Source organism: Canis lupus, chromosome 22 (genome assembly GCF_048164855.1).
Source record: "Canis lupus baileyi chromosome 22, mCanLup2.hap1, whole genome shotgun sequence".
Taxonomy (NCBI): domain Eukaryota; kingdom Metazoa; phylum Chordata; class Mammalia; order Carnivora; family Canidae; genus Canis; species Canis lupus.
The window spans coordinates 24,799,887-24,824,035 of NC_132859.1; the positions used below are offsets into that span (position 1 = coordinate 24,799,887).

General features: G+C 40.3%; 1 protein-coding gene across 4 annotated transcripts in view; it reads right to left on the reverse strand.

Annotated features, from left to right (window-relative positions):
- The window catches only part of COL6A6 (collagen type VI alpha 6 chain), a 142,625-nt gene that overhangs the window by 87,466 nt on the left and 31,010 nt on the right, over window positions 1-24,149 (reverse strand). For all 4 annotated transcript variants that reach the window (XM_072792809.1, XM_072792807.1, XM_072792808.1 and 1 more), the window contains exons 2-10: window positions 23,314-23,411; window positions 20,065-20,661; window positions 18,123-18,743; window positions 16,455-17,015; window positions 15,081-15,638; window positions 12,276-12,851; window positions 9,822-10,391; window positions 2,044-2,387; window positions 1,882-1,960 (exon numbers count right to left, since the gene is read on the reverse strand). In XM_072792809.1, coding sequence (XP_072648910.1) covers window positions 1,882-1,960; window positions 2,044-2,387; window positions 9,822-10,391; window positions 12,276-12,851; window positions 15,081-15,638; window positions 16,455-17,015; window positions 18,123-18,743; window positions 20,065-20,661; window positions 23,314-23,380 — 3,973 coding nt within the window. In that variant the 5' untranslated portion in view covers window positions 23,381-23,411. The remainder of the gene's footprint in view (window positions 1-1,881; window positions 1,961-2,043; window positions 2,388-9,821; window positions 10,392-12,275; window positions 12,852-15,080; window positions 15,639-16,454; window positions 17,016-18,122; window positions 18,744-20,064; window positions 20,662-23,313; window positions 23,412-24,149) is intronic.

The window sequence follows — 24,149 nt, forward strand, 5'->3', positions numbered from 1 at the left end:
ATGAATGATAGGGCCAAGCAGCAACTAAAATTATGTATGTTTAAATATAGTAAGCCAGAGTTAAAGGAATGCCTTGTTCATATAGAGAGCCATTTAACACTTCAAAAAACATTATGGCCATCATCCCTTTATCTCTCCCATTCAAAGATTCTGAATTTTTGAGGATATTAAAAATCCAGCTTCTGGGCAGCCTGGGTGGCTCAGCGGTTTGGCGCCACCTTTGGTCCAGAGTGCGATCCTGGAGTCTGGGGATCGAGTCCCACATCAGGCTCCCTGCATGGAGCCTGCTTCTCCCTCTGCCTGTGTCTCTGCCTCTCTCTCTCTCTCTCTCTCTGTCTTTCATGAATAAATAAATAAAATCTTTAAAAAAAAATCCAGTTTCTGAAGTTGAAACTCATATACTAGTTTTTCCTTGGGAGTTGGGAAAAAGAAGGTTGGTCTTAGAAACTGAGTGTTTCAAGGGAAGCTTCCTGGAGAAAATTCTTATGTTGTCTGCAAAAGATATACCTCCCCCCCCCACACACACACAAAAGCTGAAATTAAAACAAAACAAAACCCTACCCACCCAAACTGAGTACTCTAGGGTCTTGTTCTCAGTCTCAATATCTCCACTCTAGATTTAAAAAAAAAAAAAAAAGAAAGAAAAAACCAAGACTTGAAAGAATAAAGAGAGCAGGCAAAATAAAAATTTTTGTTTTTCAGCTGTAAATATTGCTAACTTTGCACTTTGAATAAGATTGAGGTGAGAGAACCAAACAGAAAAGACAGATCCACGCAGCTTCTAGTAACTAACCTGGGAGTAGCCTAAGCAACTGTCTTAGGCCAGGTTCCCTAGAAGCAGAGCCTGAGAAGGGATTTGGATGCATAGAATTTATTGAGGAAGCACTCTTAGAAGAAGGGGTAAAGAAAGCAAGATAGGGCAGGGGAAGGAGCTGAGCAAGATAGGGTTTCAGGCAGACTAGCTTCAGCCTAATCTGATGGGGAACTCTGGAACAAAAATTATACCACAGAACTGGTGCCATTTTGAGGTAAAGGTCCAACTCCTTGTACTCCACCTGCTGCCTTGGGGTGGGGTAGGGAATAACCTTTCAGGTGATGTAGCTTCCACCAGACGACAGCAACTCTTCAGAGAAAGGAGAACCTGTGAATTTCTAGCAGCCAACAGACACAGTAGCTGGAGGATGAGGGAACTTGCTCAGAAAGGGGGTCTTGGTGGGGACACCAATAGCATCCACTTACAGGAAGGTATTTCTATTCTTAGTCAAACCAGAGCATATGGATTCATTTTTCTTCCACTGATTCATATTTTATAGGAACTGACAATAAGTCAGACCGGGCATTGCTTCCTAAAGTGAAAAGCTCAGTGCCAGTGTTTTAAAAACTCCTAAGCACCATAGTTGGTCCATCTGTGGTCTGAAGGAATAACTAATTAGAAAGCTCCAAAACATGAGTAGACTTGTCCAATAATAATGCCTGTGATTCTGGAAACTATAACAGTGTCAGAAGAAAATAGTCCATTTCTCCTATTCCTTAGTCAAGGGGAAATACACTGTTCACTTCTGTAGTGACTAAGTAAGTAGCAATCTTAGATAATGTGGGCCAAGGGAGACAGGAACATTCTCCAGGAAAGCTTAGGAAGAAGAAACAGAGTGATATAAGAGAAAGGGTAGGATCTTGTATTCAGGGCTGTTTCACATACATAGTGTATGAAGAAAAAAAGTAGATGCCAGAATGTTCTGAGAGCTCATTTGCTCTCCCAAGTGCATATTGGTTGACAAATTCAGGGTTATTTAAGTGCTTGAAAACTTATGAGCCAGAATGGAGTTCTGAGGTTATAAAGTCAGTAAACACTCTTTTCCCACTCTTCCCCATGCTCAGTACCTTCTTTTCTAAGTTCATCAGATTTTTGTTCAAGCTTTTCAGTGTCATCATCCAATCCATCTGAAAATAAGAGAACCACCTAGGAAAGTATTTAAACAGAAAAATGAGTAAAAAGGATATCATCACAACCATAAACCAGCAGATAAAATAAAACTAGCTTACCTTTCCTCGAGCAGCTGATTTATTCTGAAATGCATCCCACAGAGAACTCAAGAGATTTGCATTGAGTAGAGATGGTCCTTTAACAGTTATATCCTTCAAGCTGTTCAGTATGTTTTCACTATAGATCTCAAACTTGGGGGAATATTTTTCCACAGCATTCGTCACTTGAAAAGCCACGCTAACTTGAGTCTCTGTGCCCACCTCACAGCTTACCCCATTGAGGGAGCTGATGGCACGTAAAAGGTCTTGAAGGTAGGTTTCTATCCAAGATTGACCTTCGAGCAAAGTTTGCCCATTCTCATGAGTTGACATGTCAAATCCCACCACAACATCGACAAAACAATCTAGGGTTCAAGGGAAAAGTATATCTTATTAAATCAATAAAGACCTTTATTTGGCTTGGATGCCATATTTGAATCAAGATATTTGAAATTCTTATTTCTATCCCAGTTAGAAAGTTGGAAAACAAGGAAGAACATGACTGAATAAAGGAAAAGGCTTAGTATCACTTTTATAACTTATAAAATGATAAGCATAGTTTTTAACTGGTATAAATCTAGATGATTTTGTAATGGAGTTCTGAAAGACTTTATTGTGGCCCCTGAAAAAGCCATGCAAAATTATTTAAATATCTAAAGTTATATGTGGAAATCTTAAGAGTCTGAAATAGGAAATTCATATCACGCTACCTACCTATTGAGGTCATGTGACAAATACTAAATTACAACTATAAGGAAAATATAAAAATGTTTAAATAGTCATATAGAAAAAATAAATCACAACGGACTTGTCTAAAGGAATGACTATGAGGATCTATCTCTCTAAAAACAACCTCTGATTCTTCTTGTTTTCTAATATCCACTCAGAAAAAAAAAAAAAAAAGGAAAAAAGAAAAACTCCAAGAGATCCTTTGGGATCTTGCTTAGTTTATGTCTAAAATGGCATTGCCTTTAGAGCATTTAGGAAGCTGAAGCCATTGCCATATGGAGATTTAAGAAATACCTACAATGTTTTCGCATTTAGAGTGCTTTGCTTTTATCCTTATTAAGGCCAGGGACATGTAAACATTTTTTTTGGGGGGGGGGGGCATGTAAACATTGGAGAAACTACAGGTGACTTGATAATTTAAGCTGAGTCTCCTAAAAGGGAGATAATCAGAGAAGGATTAAGTGATAGTTCATATGCACTCTTCTTTCCAGAACTTTTAGGTTGGCTAAAAACTTCAACTTTCCCAGCAAATTCAGTTGGATACAACTTCAGCAAATTTAATTAGCTTGCTTGGTGTAAAAAAACAAAAGTTGGGGGAGGTGGTGGCGGAATGTTTATTTTTAGTTTACTTTGTTCAGATAAGCAGTTCAGATATCTATTGTGCAAATTCCCACCTATACTATCTCCAGATACACTGGATATGTCTGACACATAAATGTCATTGTACATCTGCAAGTCTTTGAAATCAAAATGTCACTTTCAAATTTTAAATTAAGGGCCATTAGCTTGATTCATTTTTCTCCCCCCCCCCCCACCACTTTATCGTGATTCATGTTTAGTGAGAGGGAGAAAAAAAGTTGGGTGAAGGAAAATAAATCCTAATCTGTAACCAATTTTCACCATGACATTTGAGGTAAATCAATGTTATCAAAACATCTGAAAGAGGGGTTTTATTTAGTTTTTCTTTATTATTTTGCTGTAGGTAAAAAAATCTCAAAAAAAATATATATCTCCTCTGATATTCGGATAATATAATAAAAAATATATATCTCCTCTGATATTCAGAAAGGGAAATGAGAAAGAAACTAGTCAGAAGGAAGCATCAGAATATGTCCTTTTTAAAATTCCTCTTGAATCAATATCCCTTCGTTTCTATCTTGAGATTAAAAGTGTCACTCTTGAATGTACATGGTTTTAACCTCTGAACAGAAAACCATTCAGTAACCAAACTTAGTCACAGCCTTCGAGGAAAACAGTCTCTTGTGAAAAACGAACATTGGCAGAAATGCCAAATATGTCATTGAGTGATCCTGGGGACTATCCCCTCAAGTTTTTGTCTAGATTACTAAAATACAAATTCTAGTCAATAATTCTTTGTGTTTATTTAACTGATTCAAATAGACAAATGATTCCATAATAATGTGATCAAATGAATAAATTTGAAGAACAAGTCCAGAGTTGGCAACTATGTGTCTAAATTCAATTAGAGAGATGAGGCCATATTAATCAAGTAGGCTCTCTTGGGGGGAAGAGTCTTACTAACTCTACAGAGACAGCTGCCCTCAAATCAGGAGGCTTTCAGAGCTAACCAGACGTAGGGATGGTATTGAATGTGAGCTGGGGAGAAGGCTAACACTGGATTTCCAAAGAGAAATAATGAAGGATTAACCTAGGATAGCAGGAGGTGTAATAAAAAAGTGGTGATAAATGCAGGACAAATTAAGAAGGGAGTCCACAGGACTGGCTGTAGAGGGTGATAACAAGGAGAAGCAAAACCGGTGTTTTGAGCTTATGACTTATCCTCACAAACCACAGTGTGGAAGTCTGGATGGAGAAGGTCTTTAAGTGGGAAAGCCCAACATTTAATTTTGGTCACGGACTGGCCAAGATGCTGCTGCCGCTAGATAACTTTTGGCAAGTCTCTTACCCTTTCTGGGTATCGATTTTCTTGTTTAGAAGAACAAGGCTATATTTTCCAAAATAAAAATAAGGACAGAGTGAATTGGACTAAACAGGTAGTCTTACAGTTTCCTGCCAGATCTAAAAGTGCATTTTAGTTAACTGACTTATAAAGTTCATAGAGTTGATGATGGCAGAGTCTTAGTATTAAGAAATACTGTCAAGAAGGTAGAATGTAATAGATTAGAAAACAATTCTTAAATACTTTAACAGGAAAGTTGGGCTATTGGCAGTTATTGGTTGGGATAAGAGAAATTTGCTTAGGGCCTTTGAAAGAAGGGGTATCCTAGATGAAAAAAAACAATGATTTAGAAAATATGTGGTGTAAGAGACCCAGTTTATGTATATCCCAGATTTGCTGCCTCCTCCCCACCCAGCTCTGGATTTGGACATTTACCCATTGGATAGCCTCAGCTGCCACCATCATCTGATCTCCCAAAAGTGTGCAGGGAAGCTTTGTCATGGCCTCCATCATCCTCAGGGCAGGAGGGCCATGATGACTCTGCTTCTCATGTCCAACCCAACTGAACTCACAGGAACTCTGGCTGCTTCTACCGCTTCTACCTCTTCTACCACTTCTAGCCCCTGTCTAGTTTTCCCCAAAGTGCTGATTAACACAACACAGTAGGGTAGAAGAACTAATTCTCTAGGAAGGTAAACTCTGATCAATGAGAGGCAGTAGTTGGGAGGAAACTGGCAGATGGATACATCTATGCGGTGGTTCCACACAGCTTCCTTGGTGATATTCTGAATGACTTATGCACAAATTATGCTCTCTCAAGAAGCTGTAGCAAGCCTAGTAACATGTCATCTTGTATTTATTTTTTCTCCTTTCCTGTATCACTTCCCTTACACTCACTCTTTCTTCCCTGGGATTATACTCCCAAAGTATTAGCACCTAAATCATTAGCATATAAGCTTTGTTTTGAGTTCCATTTTCTAGAGAACCCAATTAAGACAGAAACATAAGGAGATCCTTATAAAGGAAAGTTGGAAACGACCATCTATTTTTGCCTTTTTGTTCCCTTACATTCCTTGAATCAAATCCTGAATAAAATCCTCCCCTGGACTAGCCTCTCACTTAACTCTCCTCTTTGATACATCTACCCATGATGATGCAAATGATAAGAGGTACTACTGATTCTTTTGCTACCTAATCATGGCTCCATTAAAAAGGCAGCATTACCATGTCCTGAACACTGCCCACTATCTCCTCTAGATGGTCAGAATAGCCAGGCTCAAAGAAAAATCAGGAAAATAAACATGAATGAAGGTAAAAAAAAGACTTGGACGTTTAGTTGCTTAAGAGAATTTGTTATATGTGAAAATATTAAATTTGAATATAGCCCTCCCTGAACCGTGGCATAAATATTAATGTTCCTAAACCAGGGAGCTCTTGGTAACTTATTCTTCTGTGAACTAACCCCATGACTCCATGTATTTCTGTATTTATAAGATCATTACAAGAAATCCTCTGCAACACTCCATGGTAGTTACTAATAGTCTCTACATACTGATCATGCACTTCCCATTCATTATTTCACTTGTCCTTACAAAAGTGTTAAGTGGAAGTTCTTCTAATCTTCATTTTGCAGAAGAGGAAACTGTGACTTAGAACAACTTGTCAAGGTCTCACAGTTATTATTGTGGATCCCACACTTGGGATAGCAGATCCAGGCTTGTCTGGAGTTCATATGCTGAACGACCTCAATCTTATTTTACCACTGCCTGGGTGGCTAGTGTTGATCACGCAGGTTACAAGTTTTTCTACTAGATCTTGATGTTAGAAGCCATAGCTACTCTTAGCAGCAAGTGGTTGTGGGAACAATTTCAAAATACAAAATTATGATGCCTTAACTTCAGCTATTAATTGGTAAAGCACAACACTTAGGCACTAGTCCTTTATGATATCAGCATCAGATAGCCTAGACAACAACTCTATCGAGAAAGTAAGCAGTTTAATTAAATAACAAAAAAATGGGTTGGAGTCAGACAGACCCAGGTTTCAAAATTTGTTATCTGTTTCTTTCTGTAGGATCTGGGCCATGTTACCAATATTCCTTTGAAACCTAGTTTCCTCATTATAAATTGGAATAAAAATGAAAATCATATAGGGTTTTAAGAGAAATTAATCAAATAATGAATTTAAAATGCTTAGAGCACCATGCTTGACCCTTCACAGATGCTCAAGAAACACTGATTCTTAGTCACTTCCCTCATTTCTCTATGCAGCTGACCATCTTTTCACACACACTGAATCATAGTATACGATCAGGGAAACAGATGATTTAACTTCACAAATGAGAGAAGAAAGGGTAGTCACTTGTCCAGAGTTATACCTATTTTATTTTTTATACCATTTTAATAAGAAGCAAAGCTAGATGTATAAGCTCCAAGTCTGATTTGCTCTGAATCATACCAAACTATTATTGGATTTCCTGGACTTGGGAGTTTATAGTTTAAGAACTGATATTTTCCTATAGGAGGACTGAAGAATCGACCTCTACCTCTGAAACCAACAATACATTATATGTTAGTTAATTGAATTTAAATTAAAAAAAATTCGCTAACATGAAAAAGTACATACACGGGAAGAAAAAAAAAAAAAAGAACTGGTATTTGCTAGGATATCTGCACATGCCTTTAGAGCTTTATCAGCATTCATTCCAGCATCATCAATCCTCAGCCCACAGCTCAGCTACAAAGGCCTCACATTCTTGTTTGCTGCAGTAAAGACTTCAAGTTTATCTTGATATAGAGTACTTTTATTTATTTACTTTTACATTCATGACTATTTTCTTTAAAGAGAACTTACTACTTGGGAGTGCATACTCCTGGTTTTCATTTTCCACATGGTTTTCTTTCACACTCTCAAGTAGAGATTAGATGATTCCAAGATAATTTTCTGCCTAATAAGTGGAGATGGGTATTTCATGTGAAACAGGAAATTAGTGTGGAAGGTTTGGCTTCAGTCACCAGACATTCCAAAGTATGGGGATATCATGAAGCAGGATTTATGAAGACAGTAGTCCTAATCAATGACAGGACTTTTAACCTTTAGCTTATACATTAGGTTCTATAAAGGGTTTGAACTTATAGTTTAGAAGAGCATTTTGGGGGAGAGAACTGTTGATGTGTTGGACGGGGTCTTACTACCTGCACACATACATACACATAAAGTGGAAATTGCCTCCTTTCCTTCTAAGTCAGGTAAGTGGAGCTTAAAAAAAGAGCTCAGAGATAAGACAGGCCTAGAAATTCTAAAGAATGAGCCACAGGATGTACACTGCTCTCTCTGCAAAGAAGAGGTGGCCACTTTGAGGGCTATAACTTATTTACTGGGGCAACTGATAATTGTAATTGTTTCCATGTTGCTGATGCACCCACATGTAAGAAGGAGCTATCATGGACCCCTCTAATCTCCATTCCAAGAAGGCTAACTGGAGGGCCAAAGAGATGGCAGTAGAATGAAGGCATCACCAGATGCTCAGAGGCTGAGGAAGGCATAAGGGACATCTGGAATTGAGACAGGTTTACCTTTCTCAAAGGAACTATAGTTGAGAAATTCTCTGACAAATGTACTTCGCTGGGGATAGAGGTGATGGAAAGCAGGAGGGGAAGTCTTTGGAAGACCCATGAATGGACCCAGATTTAGATATGGACTACGGTCACAGAAAACCGATTCTTGACAAGCATCATCAAGGAAGAACTTTTCTGTACTTCCTTAGCTCTTCTCCCTTCCCCAACACATTCTGAAGAGGCCAGAAACCATGGCTAGCAACAAGAGGGCAGGGCCTGAGAGAAGGGGGTAGAAGTGATAGGTGGGTAACAATGGGTAAAATGCCAACCATGTGTGGCCTCCCCTGTCATGCTGGGTGAACTGCCTGTGGGAGGCTAGGAAAGTGGAATAACCTTGAGTGAAGTTTTTAGTTTTAACGGTTACCCTTTGATGGACATACTAATCACCAAGAAAAGGTTCACTTATTTCTTGAAAGTGAGTAGGGGCAAGGGAAGAGCTGGCCTCCATGAATAAATTTAATGGATCAGTGGTAGACAAAAATGAAGTGACTTTACTTTGAGTAAGCATGACACCTGGGATGAAATTATAAAGTTTAAATATTCATTTTCTCATTTAATCTTGACAATGATCCTTTGAACTAGGTGCTGCTATTGCTCACATTTTATAGATGAGAAAATTAAACTTAGAAAAGTTAACTAAGGAACTTGTCCAAGAAAAAAGTGGCCATTGAACAAGGATTTGTAGCCAGGCTCTCTCCAGAGCTGCCTGCTAGAAACCAGATAGCTTTCCTCTTCCTGGTGAAAATCTAGTTTATGTTTACCACAGGTAGTTACACAAAACCACAGGCAACCTACTGGGCACATCTACAAAAATTAGAAAAAAAAAAAAAAAAAACACCCCTCTTTAAAGACCTTTCCTTCATCTGTTAGAAAATGTCAAAATAGATTAACTTTGAGGTATTTTCTAACAGCTGTAGTAAAAAATTTCCTAATAAAAGATAGAAATCTCTGGGGTGCCTGGATGACTCAGGGGTTGAGCCTCTGCCCTTTAGCTCAGGTCGTGATCCCCGGGTCCTGGGATCGAGTCCTGCATTGGGCTCCCTGCATGGAGACTGCTTCTCCTTCTGCCTATGTCTCTGCCTCTCTCTGTGTGTCTCTCATGAATAAAAAAAAAAAAAAAAAAAAAAAAAAGCTAGAAATCCTCAGGGTTGTTCTATACCACAGCACTTGGCAGCTTGAAGGCCCTATGGCCGGGCAACCAAAACCTGTCAAGTAGTTTACTTCTTTGAGACATGGTCTCTAACCTCTGAAACCAATGAGGTCGTAAACAACGGCCTTTCTCTTTTGCAAAGGGGGCATGCATTCCCAGAAGTGGGATGGGGGTGGTGTGTGTGAGACAAAGGCTCACAGCTGTCCTGTTTTTCAATCCACAAGTCACAAAAAATTACTTGATGACTGAAAAGTTCAATCTGAAATCCAGAGGCACAAATCTAAATTCTCCTACCAACCCCTGGGGATGTAAATAGAGCTTGAAGAAAAAGTCAGCAAAGATAGGGAAAGAAAAAAATATGAAGGACGCATTAAATACTTACTGCTCTCACCCCCCGAGGTACAGATGTTGCGAACTATCCTTTTCTTGACCTTTGTCAGTTCATCAAAGTTATGAACCGTCAGTTTTTTATCTGCAGTCCCGGTGATCTGAATGAGCTGCTGGTCATCCACATCCCCAATGCCCACAGAATAAATGTCAATACCTTTGTGTCTCAGCTCTTCAGCAGCCTGAGCCACCTCGTCTTGAGACTGGCCATCTGTGAGGACCAGCAATACCTGTGGGGTACCTGCGTTTATCCGGCTGCCCATGTCTGGCCGGAAGTAATCCCCCACCTCTCGGAGTGCGGCACCGATGTGTGTGTATCCAAAGATTTGCTGGATGTTTTCAATCTGAAATGAGATCTCCTTTTTGCCTATGAAAGTTCCTAGTGGAAATTCTGGCCGATAGGTATGGCTAAACTGGGCAGCACCTATACGCACTCTGTTGACACTGACATCAAAGTCTTGAACAACAGATGCCAAGAATTCCTTCATCTTCTTGAAGTCATCTGGATGAATGCTGTTTGAACCATCCATGAGGAAGACAAGATCTACTTTTTCAATTTCACAATCTACAAGAGAGAGGAAAGGGAGTAACAACAACAAAAATCAAGTTATTTTTTCTTTCACCCAGCAAGTGCAGATTATGTGTTTGAGCTATATAGAAGTGATATTTCTGAAGATGGTTTCGTATCATATGCCAACCAATGGTCACATTAATTGAGAGGAAATAAAAACAATCAGTTCATAAAGGCACAAGCAACTCACACATCCTTTTTATGCCTTTCTTGGGATTTCCATTTGGTCTTATACCATTTTTTTCCCCTAAGATGCCAGGGAAATGGGGGTAGTGCCACAGAAAACTTGTTCTTACCTACAATGTAGCAGTAATCCCTCCAGAAAGCCCAGAGATAACAGTAGCAGAGCAAGAAAAAATAAAATAGCACACATCCATTTAGGGACTCAAACAAAAAAGACATGATCTGTATTATTCACTTGGCCTCCCTGGCTAGTTAAGCCAATCAATGATTTTCTGGTTATTATTAGGGTGAACTAAGGTTTTGAAATCATGCTTTCCAGCCTATATCTTGGCTGTTTCCCTCTTTTTCAGCCTCCTTTCTGGCACATATAGGCAAAAATCTCTACTTGAGAAAAATATTTTTGAGCAATGCAATATAGTTTAGAGATGCTTCCTTTTTATTAATACAACAAATACAAAACAAAAAGAATATGAAAGACCACTGCCAATGAATGAGTTATACTTGGCACATACTCTTATGTGTTCTTTAGCCTTCTGGTAAACATTATCATTTCCTTGAATTCCCCCAGAGATCTCACCACTGACTTGACTTAATTAATTCTCGTTAGCCTAAGATTAAAGGTATCTGGGATTCCTGCAGTTGAGATAAGCAAGGAAGAGATAAAGAGAAATATGGTAAATAGATCCTTCAGGAACTGGTTAACTCATTAAATTCTTGTTTCAAATAAAGGAAATAAATTCCTCAGTTTCATATAAAGGAAATAAAGCCCTTTAAAACACACACACACACACACACACACACACACACACACACCCCACACCCAAGGGAGAGCTTTCAATACAAAAATTCAAGTCTACTGCAGAAGCTGACCTTGAAAGGATAGATCAAATTTTAGGCACTGGCAAACTGAGCTAAGAGCTGTCCCAGTTTTCAGTAAAACCCAGACAAATTTCACTGAGAGAAAGAAAAAGGGTAGTAGCTGTCTTCTAAGGGTGCAAGGCACAGGAAAGCCAGAAAAGTTATAAAATTTTTAAAAGGAACTATACCCAAGATGTTAGATTAATAGCAATTCACTTAATAATACTTAGCATTTTTAGTAAAACACACTAAAACACACAGGACAGAAGACTTTAGGTGATGACTGCTGGATCTTGGGAAGAGGCAGAATTTGATTTATGTGAAAAGCAGAAGGAAGAAGTAGTGAGTGAAAAGGATGTGTAAACTTTGTATTCAGAGAAACAAAACCTGTTAAAAAATGATGAATTCCCCATAATTACAAGAGTTTAGGTAACAAGCAGGAAAATTGTAGGAGGTATTCCTCTTTGGGGAGGAGACCAAATGAAACAAACGTCCTTGAGATCCTTCCAACCCTGAGATTCTATAACAGTGGGAAAGTTCTAGGACAATTAGCACTCCTTTTCTCCTCTCTAGAGAACTTGCTCTGAAGGGCTATTGCTTTGGTTTCTCCCTCCCTTGGGCCTCTCATTTAAGAAAAACTTAAATGACAAACCAGGACACCTAGGTGGCTCAGTGGTTGAGCATTTGCCTCCTGCTCAGGGCGTGATCTCAGGTCCAGAGATCAAGTCCCACATCAGGCTCCACATAGGGAGCCCGCTTCTCACTGCCTATACCTTTGCCTCTCTCTTTCACATGAATAAATAAAATCTTAAAAAAAAAAAAAAAGACAAATCTTACCTACTTTTGAAGAGTTACATACACTGGCTGACACATCTGAAAATATTCCCTTCAGGCCTCCAAACGTCTCCACGAAGAAGTACTTATCACTCGATCCTGCCATAGCTAGCAGCTCCACAGGATTTGCACCGGCGATCCCCACAGCCAGGACAAGGATGCCTTTGTCCCTCAAGGCCTTGGCTGTGTCATTGAGCTTATCCGCATCGTGGGATTCCCCATCAGTGATCACAATGAGGACTTGGGGGACCCCTTTGTGCAGACGGCTGCCACGGGCTTCGGTGAACATGTGGTCTGAGAAGCCTAATGCCTCAGCAGTGTAAGTATTGCCCCCCATGGGCTGGTCCTTCTGAAGCACCGAAATCACCTCCCATTTTGTGCTAAGGTCATCCAGATAAAACAGCACCTCCGGGTCATCTGCATACTTCAGAGCCCCAAATCGGACTTGATTCTTGCCAACATCAGCTTTTTTCACCAAGTCAACCATAAAGTCTTTCATGATATTATATTCATCATGGTCAATGCTTCCAGAACTGTCAATTACAAACACAACATCCAAAACCTCAATCCGCTTGCATTCTAAAAGAGGAGGGAAAAAGGAAAACCACATGAGCTTAGCTTTGGACATCATGGAAGACTCTTCTCCCCACACCTGTGTTTTTAATTGCCAGGGTCTCCTCTCCATAGGATCAAGCTGTACATCAGAATGCCTACTCCTTGGGTAACAGGCACAATACATGTATGTTTGTGCTGCCAGTGTGTAGAAATACTCAGTAAGGTAAGCTTTTAGGACAAGGCAGATATGAAGCCAATTATAGGGGGTGGAGGAAGGGGGCAATAGTCCCAGGATCACAGAAATAAACACTTCAAATACTTTGGACTAAAAAGGAAAAATACAATTCTGTAGAAATTCTCCTGTATAAATAGCTTCTTCAACATGTGCTTTCATTTACACAAATTCATCTTTTTTTTTCTTTTTTAAGCCCAGAGATGAGATTTTATTCTTAAGATAAACCTTGGAGAAAGGACCACATGAAAATGAATTTGGCAACACTGTATATTTTTTCAGTTTTATGATAGCTGATTCTTCAAGGTTACATTTTTTCCTCTTTTAACTTTCCTGAACATTATCTGTTTTCATTATTGGGCTTCATCACAGAAATCAGCCCATTTCACACTTGGCCTAACTAAGTGGCTCTAGCATGACGCTCCTGTTAACATTTCAAACTTCGGGTCAATGGCATGGAAAAGTAAAGTGGGAAAGACCCAGTTAATACTTAATCCATTTGTGTGCAACATATTCTATCTAAAGGTGCAGAATTCCAAACTCTAACTCATTCATTCTAGAGAAGTGGGATCGTCAGATGGTTAATGATTTAATCCTTATGTAGCACAATCTCTTGACAGGCTTTGGGAAGATAGGTTCCAAATGTTAACTCACCAATTCTGGAGAAATGGAATGGCGACAGAGTAGCCCACCTCCCTAGGGGCTCACCATATTTCCTTCCACTGTCAGCCACCTGCTTGCTATGTGGCAGAGCTGTTGAAAACCTCGAGCCAATGTACTTATCCCACTGACTAGAGACCACGTTTACATAGCCATAAACCAAATTCTCAAGAAAGGCTGGCTCTACAAAAGAAGACGCTATGCCTCTCTGGCTATATGGACTGCCTTGGGGAGCCTGCCTGTATTACCCAAGGGGCTTGGGGGTGGGTAGATTTCTCAGTGTTGGCATGCTTTGAAGAGTTTAAATTTGCTCTGGATAGAATTATCAGGAAATGCAATCCACGGATATTTTCTACAGAGCATGGACCACAATCACCAAACCTTCCAGTGGAAATCGAACAGAACCATTATTTGAAAAACACTGTTCCTCCCTTTCCTCAAAACTCCATTAAGATCCATCTCCTTTAGAGAGACTTTTCAAAATGCCTCTATCATCAAGCCCCATGGATCACAGTGTAAATCAGTCCCTTCCATTTGTTGGACTTGTTTTTTTTTATCACTCACTTGACTCTAGTTTCATGGAAGGAGGAAAGGGACTCAACTATTTACTTCCTTTGAGGCATCCATTGTTCAAGTTCCCATATTATATCTCTCTTTTATAGGATATAACAACAGTGTTTTTACAAACGTTATCTCAGTTTATATAAGTACTGGTTTTCAGATATTGTAAAACAAACAAAACAAAACAAAACAAAAATTTACTTTAGATGTTAGGTCAAAGGGGAGCCATCTTGCCTAGGAGGTTATGCTCCAGCATTGCATGGTTATGTCCTTTGACTACAGTACAGAGGTTATGTCCTGTTCTGTAGCCAAAGGACACAGGTTATAGGAGGCTGACCCCTGGCCTCCAGGTGGACAGACTTCAAGGTAGAATTCATGCTCTAGAGACCCCATGGGATCCGGCTGGAGCGGTGCCCGGAGACCACCTCCTTGCTTAGCTCTTACACATGCCCTCTGTCCTGCTTTCCTTACTCCCCTTCTGAAATGCCTCTTCAATAAATCACTTCCACAAGGATCCCTGACTCAGCTTCTGCTTCCAGGGAACCAGACCTAAGATATCACCCTAATGCTCTCGCTCTACAAATGGGAAACAATCTAGGCAGACCAAAACTGTTCTGTATTAATTCGATAACTCTGCTGAGGAAAGGTGCTTTTCATAGGTAGGTCAAAACCCACTGGGATGAACATTTTAATTAAACAAGTGTATAATGTTCAAACAGTATTTTACTTAAATTCCAGGCATAATGGCTAACATGGACATGTGTTTGGATAATCCCACTAGTGTATATACCCACACCTACCTTCACGGGGGCTGCATATTCCAAAAACAAGATCATCTTCAATGTGTTGCAGAATATCAAAATTCTCAACATAAAAAACCATCTCCGGCCTCCCGCTGATTTCCTCGAGCTGAGTGACATTGGAACCAAACACCCCCACAGAGTAGATAATTATGCCTTCTTGTCGAAGTGCTACTGCTGGGTCCTTGACTATGTCCTGAGCTTCACCATCAGTGATGAGGATGAGAAACCTCCTGACATTGGGCCGGGCCCCTTTGGCAGGGCTGAAGTACTGAGAAACGAAGGTCAGGGCACTACCAGTCAAGGTGGTTTCCCCAATGTGAGCCATCCGGTCTATTGCATTTGAAATTTCGTTTTGGGACATATATCTGTTGAGCTGGAATTCCTCCTTATTGACGTCACTGAACTGGACTACGCCGATCTGCACTCGATCTGCCCCAATCTGAGATTTGCTCACCAGGTTTTTCATAAATGTTTTCATTTTGATGAAGTTTTCAAGTCCTATACTGCCAGAACTGTCCACCAGAAACATGATGTCTGCTTTCATCTCTTTGCATGCTGTGTGGGAGAAGGCAAGATGTTTATTCAAGTTGACTTCAGGTCAAAAAGAAAGATTAAGGGTACACAAGAAAATCCAAAACACAAATAATTCTACATTGAAGGTAAGTGTGAGCTTGGTAAGGATTGCTAGCAGGTAAATAAAGACTGCAAGCAATAAAGGTGAGACTATTCTATTTGTTATTTAGAGCTTTAATATATAGTTCAGGATATCTCAACCCAGCACTACTGACAATTTGGCTGGATAATTTTTATCATGGAGGGCAGTCCATGCATTGTTGTATACTGTAGGACATTTGGCAGTGTTCCGACCTCTACCTGTTAGATGCCAGGGGCCCTCACCCAATAATGACAACCAAAAATTTTCTAGACATTGCAGGTATCCCCCAAGTGGGTGAAAATCACCCCTGGTTGAAGACGACTAATATAGTTCTAAAAGGTTTCATATAAGTTTTATTAAAAAGCAATTTAAATAAACCTGAGATACTCTTTCAAAACCAGAAATCATTTTCAGTGTCTAATTATAGGTCTATCCTAGCAGGGATTTGTGGGAAGAGGCTAATCAATATTTATTAGGGAGAACTCCAAACATCTTTCTTAGTCTTTTTTTTTTTTTTTTTCATCTTTCTTAGTCTTAAGATATTAATTAGAACAACACTATAGTGGGCTCTTAATTTTGTTCTGGAGAACACAGCTACTCAAGTCAAAAACCTTGACTTTGAAATTTATATTGTTTCTCTAAATCTGCGATGTCAAGTACTACAAGAAGGTAATTGATGAGCTAAAGTCAAAAAGTAAAGCCACCATGTCCCCTACCTTCTTCAGCACAGATTTCTTGAACAACTTGGTTTCTTATGTCTTTTAAAGCATCAAAGTCATGCACATAGTACACCCTCTTGTCCTCGCCTGCAATTTCTCGCAGCTGTGTTTGGTTGGCCTCCTTGACCCCGATGGCATAAACGCGAATGAGTTCTTCTCTCAGTCTGTTTGCAGGCTCTAAGATGCTATCCTTGGACATGCCATTTGTCAGGACAACAAGATGACAGGGCACTCTGTTTCCTCGTTGCTTCTTTGCTTTTTGCAACAGCCCTAGTGTGAAATTTAGGGCTGCACCCGTGTTTGTGTTCCCACCCATCTGCCGAATGTTCTCAATGGCCTTTCCCAAGTCATGCTTATTAGTGTATTTATTGATCTCAAATTCCAGGTCCCAGCTGTCCGCATACTGAACAGCCCCAACCCGCACCTTTTGGGGTGCAATGTTGAACATTCCTACAACCTCGGACAGGAAGGTCTTCATTTCGTGGAAGTCTGTGGCCTGGGTGCTTCCAGAGCCATCAATGAGCAGATAGATGTCTGCTTCTTCAGTATCCACACAACCTAAAATGGAACCAGAAAATTGGCTGTGGCCCTTCTTCTGTGAAGAAGGAATGGGAATAGATGGGAATTAAACTAATACAAGAATCTTCAGATGAAAAAATGGAAAACAGCTTCTAGGCACAAAAGACACTCTGCTAGCTTAATGTAGGGAAATCTTAGCAACACTGGGGCCAAATGAATTGCTTCTGACAGTTTAAAACTATTTGGATAGTTCTCTCCCATGAATCAGAGCAAATCTGGATACAATAAAAGATTAGAAAGAATACTTGAAGGTGATTTTTACAAGTCACTTCCCTCATTAGTGAATAACAGCTCAGCAAACAGGCAAGCAGTTTGCTGGGAAACAGAAGTCATTTAACTGGATACTGTGGGCCGAGGAGCTCTTTTTTAAAAACTTGAACTATTTACTCCTCCATCTACTCCTAGACAGTTAACAAAACTACGATTTTGGCCAGTGTCCTTATTTGCATAGAACAATGACACTTTTATAGTAAACATGCTAGAAATCTCTGTTGGAGAATGTATACATATACATGTACACACGTCTCCAAATTACATAGTAGGCATGTGTATATATGAAATATTGAAAACACATCACTCTCTGTCTCTCCAAACTCACAGATAGCTGAATAGTGCTTCACAACAAATCACTCGGCCCTCAAACCAAATCGCACTTCTGTTTCTTCTCCAAGTTGGAATTCGAGGGTGATGGAAGAAGGAAAGGAGAGAAAAGTACAAAAAGAAAGAAAAAAAAAAAGAAGTAAAGGCAAGAGCAGGGGAACACAAGAGGCAAAGGAGAAAAAGGAAAAGGCAGAAAAAGGACAGCGGCTGGCGTTCTGGGGTGTTTAGGAGTCATGGAGAACCCTGGTAACACCGCACAGAGGAGCAAGTAAAGGGGCAACCCCTGCTCCCCGTTTCAGCCCCTCAGTGGCTTGCATTCTTCCCCAGTTTATCCTCTGTGTGACCAAGTGAAAGTCAGAAGTGGGGAGCTAACTGATCCTCCCTCCGCACAGCATCCTGCCCGCCCGTTCTCTGCACAGCACATGTGAGACCCAGGAGGCAGAAGCGAAGGCTCTGAGCGCGCCTTCTCCCAGCTGAGGCCTTTACCGGATTTGAGCGTTTCAGTGCGTTCCGAGAAGACAGAGACAGTGAGCGTGATCTGGTTCCGCAGCTTCTTCAGGAACGTCTGGTTGTGCGCGGCCAGCTCGGAGAAGGTTTTCAGTTTGGACACGTGCTGCTCGGCAGGGTGAGAGGCGATCTTCTCCAGCTGGCTGTCGCTGGCCCCCTCTATGCCCATGGTGAAGATGGTCACCCCCTCGCGCCGGAGGTTAACAGCTGCCTTGGTCACGTTATCCTCTGAGGGCCTGTGGGTCACCAGCACCGCAATCTGGGGCACCCCCTGATTCTTCCGACTGCCGTTGCGTGCACTGAACACTTCCTTCCTGATTTTTCTGATGGCAGCCCCTGTGTAGGCCTTCCCGGCCCGGGGAGAGAGGTTCTGTATATTCTGGAGAACCTCCGACTTATTTACGCCCCTGCTGAGTGAGTTTATCACCTTCGTCTCATTGCTGTAGGTCACCAGGCCAACCCTCATGCAGTTTTCCTTTATGTCAAGGGCAGATACACTCTCTTCCAGGAATTCCTTAAGATAGTCAAAGTTCTCCTGGCTGCCGTTGACGGACACATCCAACAGGAACACCAAGTCAGCCACAGACGGGCCTTGGCAAACTGTGTGGACAAGGAAGGAACAAGTACAACTTTAGCTGGAGGTTTGGCATCTTGGCTCAGCATTACGAGGCATGGAGAATATCTACCAGAACCCGGTTCCACACTTAAAGAAGGCTGCATGCAAAGTGATCATGAAGCTGAGATCACAAGGTCCTACATTCAAGTACTGGATCTTAGCTCAACTCCCAGCTTTAATTTCCCTATCTGTAAAAACAGTATTTAGCTCATGAAATTGTTATGGGGGATTAAATATCATAATGTGCTTAGCATGGAGCCTAGTACATAAAAGTCACTCCATGAATAGCTGCCACTGGGATCATATTAAAACATCATTAAAAATCAAGAGGTAAAAAAAAAAAAAAAAAAAAAAAAAAAAAAAAATCAAGAGGTAGAGTCCAGATATTCCTAAGGTATGGTAATGGACTAGCAATTGCACTTCACGTTATTTTATTTGGGAAAGATGCTAGTAATAGGATTCATATTTTCATAGATTGCCACAAGAAAAGCATTCTCCATTATCAATAGACACTTATGCTGCCTCGTTGAAACGGATTAACTGGCAATCATGTGAGTTTCCTGTGTTACTTATTTACACTTGTACAGTTTGAGCAAATTATTTTTTACTGGCTCTCTCCTGCTCCTCACTTGAATGATGTTCATCAACATCTGGCCATTCTGTTAATACAAGAGGACAGACTAGGACCGCAGGTTGGAGGTAGAACAGAACACAGGGAAGCTCATCTAGAGCAGAGCAACAGAAGGGAGGCAGTGTGGGGATGTAGCTGTGCGGGCCTGGGGAATCCAAGCACCCGATCTACCCGATTTCAAACTACAGCCTGGCCTGGAGCCAGGCCATGTCACCTCAAAGGACTCCTGCCAAGTTTCTTTCTGTAGAAGCAGGGGTTTGGCCTACCTGAAGTTGTTTCTAGGCCTAACATTCTTGATTACATTATGTTGTTTCAGCAGGCAAGGATTTCATTAGGAACAAATTTACCTTTTAAATGAACCAGTAATAAAACTACATAGCAACTGAAGCCCAAGGAGACCAAAAGCTCAGAGGTAAGCTAGGTGGGAGGGAGCTGTTCCTGAATTGTAAGATGCGTCAATGACATGCAACCTGAGAAGTGAAACATAGAAAGCCATGGGGTCACTGGATTTACAATGGCCACCATCATTGGGTCCCCTTGAACACATGAATACTTAACATCTGAAAATGCAGCCCCGCTTTTGGTGAAAAGGGTCTTCATAGCTCAATCCTCTCCCCCTACTGATTTTTCAGAAGCATTTAATCATCATTCCTATCCACATGCCCTAAACCTACCTTCCACAAGAATGTCATCGGTGGCTACCTCCCTGTACTGGGTGGCTTCCTTGATGATCTGCGTCATGTTTGGGGCAAACGCTCCAAGGTCCCTGGCCGACCGCAGGTTGAAATGAAACTGCCCCGTGGCCATGGCCTTCAGCTCCTGCTCAGACGCGCTCTGCAGCCCCACGGAGATGATTCTCACCCCGTCTCCCCGCAGGGCCTTCGAGGCCTCCTCCACGTCATCCTCGGACTCGGCCGAAGCCAGGACCACCAGAATCGGGGGAAACTGCTTCTTGTCCCTCCCGCTGTCGGGCCTGGAGAAGTAGGTCCTGTGGGCCTCCCGGAGGGCTTGGCCTATGCGCAGGGAGCCACCAACGAAGCCGAAGTTCTTCTTGAGGTGGTTCAGCATGGGGTTCCTGCTCTTGAACGTGCCCAGCTGGAACTCACTGTGGAGCTGGTCGCTGTACTGGGCCAGGGCCACGCGGTACTTGTGGGCCTCGATGGGGAGGCTGCTGATCATTCTGTTGATGAATGTTTTCACAAGAGGGAAGGACTTAGCTCCCAGGTGATCGGAGCTGTCCACCAGAAACACGACATCTGCATACTCAGGACCTACGAACCCAGAAACATATAAACAAAGCAAGAACTTTAGAAATGTACTACCCTGTCTAATGCCATCTATATATAGAAAAACTAATTTTCCATGATTTGTATCTTTAATACCTTCCCAATGAACTGAAAATAATAGCCTGAAATTACACATTCTCTCAAGAAATCTGTATATTGGACTGATTCCTCACCCTCTGATTTGAGCTCATCACAAATTAGGCATCACTTTTGCATGGAATTAATTAAAAATAGGTAAATTTAGAGAAGTAAAAACCTTGGGTTTTTATAGCTTTAGTACAAAGCTAAACTTTTATAGTATGTGTGTGTGTATATAATATATATATATATATATATATACGTATATATACGTATTTATATATACACAGTATATATAACTTAACTTTAGTGGCTGATTCACCCTCCCTCCCCCCCTTTTTTTTGCTTTCAGAATTTCACCTCAGTTTATATCAAGAGAATAAAAATTTTAATTGAGAATCATATTGCCTCGAATTTGTTAGAATGGAGAAATCTGAATGACACTCTTCCATTGTGATTCCTCTTTAAGCAATGCAACGGTGATCTAATTTATATACATATTGGTTTTGTATTCCCAAGAGTTAGACTGAAAGTTTAAAAATACCTAAAAATCATAAAAAATGTGACATATTTAAAGTTGTTTACAATATTTTTTGATGAACCAGATAAGTAAGCACTATAATTGGTCAATTTATTCTTACAAAGTAAAATTTGATAGAAACCAGTATGCTAAACCTAGGAAAGGGATTTATAGCTTTAGTTTATATTACAAACAAATAGGAATACAATACTTTGTTGACCTTTTCAGGCTTCATTCAATGCCAGGTTCAATGCTAGGTATATAGAATTAGACTTTTATGTTGATAGGAAATCACTGGGTTTAAGCACAAAATGTCATTCATTGGTAATCTGGTGGTTTGAATTCAGAGTTCTCACCACTTTAGTAGAAGATCTATTTTCTGTCTGGGGAAGGGAGGGAAAGGTCTGTCTGACTGATGGTGTAGATTTAAGAAAATATGGTGTAATGGAACAAAGAACAGAAGTTCTGGCTTTGTTATCAGCTAACTCCACCTGCTCTGTCAAACCATTCAATATACTCGGGCCTCCTGTTCCTCACCTTTAAAATGAGTGGATTCAATTAGAAAATATATACAGTCCTTCCTCACTCTGAGATTCTGATGAGCTGAAGTGGTTATAAGATACATTTCAGTTTAACTTGGGTGGCTCAGCGGTTTAGCACTGCCTTCAGCCCAGGGCCTGATGATCCTGGAGACCCGGGATCGAGTCCCATGTCGGGCTCCCTGCATGAAGCCTGCTTCTCCCTCTGCCTGTGTCTCTGCCCCCTCCCCCCCCCCCGTCTCAAATAAATAAATAAATAAGTAAGTAAGTAAGTAAGTAAGTAAGTAAGTAAGTAATCTATAAGATAAATTTCAATCAAATTAAAATAACTTCAACCTCTTCCTGTCTACAACCGCTAGGAAACCAGCGTTGGCACCCCACTTGTGGTTTCATTCTCTTGATAGCAATATGATAGAGGCATAGAGGGTAATATTCTTTCCTGTCTTCTAAAGAACCTAATTTCAACCAGTTTGAGACTTCTTTGATGACTATATAGCCAGCATTGACTTCAGAGGAAGAAATACATGAGGGTGAATCAACATTGTTTTCCAAGAGAAGTCTGGAAATCCTACGAGGACTGTCAAGGAAGCCCTGCCCAAGGTGGCTAGACTTGGGATCAAAAGTGACCTTTCTGTTCATGAATGAACAGAAGAAAGGAAATGTATACAATATCTTGTATGAAGAAAGGAAATGTAGACAATTGGCACATGAGATAGATTTGGGTTCTGATATGGCCTGACATTATGTCTGAACCATAGAACAGCAGGGAAAAAGCACTGCCTCTCTTTAAAAAGCTTAATATCAAGCCCAGTGAAACATCAAAAGATGATATTTATAGAATAAAGTCTAGTTTCTCTCTTCAGAAGGTCTTGACTTACTTCCAAGGTCAGAGTCCTTGAGAAAACCATGAAAGCCAACATAGGTGGCCTTGGACATGGAGTGGCCAGTATAAGAACTCCCTATTTAGAGATGGTAGCGGCAGTGATGGGTACACCAGTATTTTGACTTCATGTCCACTGGATAAAGATTACTGACAGTAGACAGCTATGGAGCTTTCTCTTCAGGGCAAAAGCACTTTCTTTACAATAAGCAGACAGTTGAAATTGGAGCAAAATCTAGATACTTAACTAAGACAATATTTTGGCACAAATGAACTAGGAAGAGACAGGCCAAATTTTCCAGGCCTGAATCTAATATTAAGAGACAGAATTTTCATGCAAACTCCCAAAAGACCTAAAAGGGGTTGAAATTGAGGACAAAATAACAGTTCTCATATCTTTGTATCATAACTAAGGAATAACATCCAGAAACAAATGATCTTTAAAGGAACACAGGTTGACATCAAAAAGAAATTGAGCTACCATCCATATCATTAAAATCAAAGCAAAGCAAAATTCTTGATTTTTAAGTATGTCAAACTCATATTATCTATTTTCCCTAGTGAAGATTAAGGAAAAGAATTTTTTTTTTTTTTTTTTTTTTTTTTTTTTTTTTACTTACCAGAATCTTTGTTCATAGAGACAGGAGAACAAATTATTATGAGGAATAAAATCAGCAGCATTTTCATACTATGACCTAAAAAATCTCCAACTTGAAATCTGAAAAGGCAAAAATATAAACACCTAAAATTGTTGTGAATATTATTTTGGAGTCAAGACATGCACATAAAAGCACACAAAATTTTACAGCAAACTGGGTGCCACAGAAGGCAGAATTTCTGAGTTTCTGAGCGGTGTGAAGTGCCCTAGGGAAAAAGATCCACAAACTGGACACAGCCATAGAAGATTTTCCTGGTTCAAGACCCTGTAGAAATATGAAATTTTGAATTGTCAAAGGAGGCAGCCAGCATTCTAGTTCCAACAATATTTTGTGTCTCCATTAGTCATTTTCCCTGTACCCTATGTTACCCTTGGTCCCCTCACTGCCAAAATAACTTAGAGTTCACAGCTGGGACACAGTCTAAGACTTGATTTGTAATTTCTCCATCATGAACATGTAGGTGTGTATCCTATTTGAGAAGTATTCTTAGATCTGGTCAAAATTCCATTTTTCTCTTCCTACACAATTAGAAAGCTAACCATTTTCTTTTATCCTTAAATTTGAGAGAAAGCATAAAAGTGGTGAACCTCCATTTTCCATATAGCTATCTTGCTCCTTGAAATGACTCCATTTGCACCATTTTGCTTCCAACTACCTAGAACTGTGTGAGGCAAGGGTTTTCCAATTCTACTTTGTCCTAAAGCATTTTCATCCACCTACTAGAAGTATTCACTTCATAGAATGAAATAAAATATTAAATATACTAAAAATAAATATTTTCATGAGGCAGGTTGGGC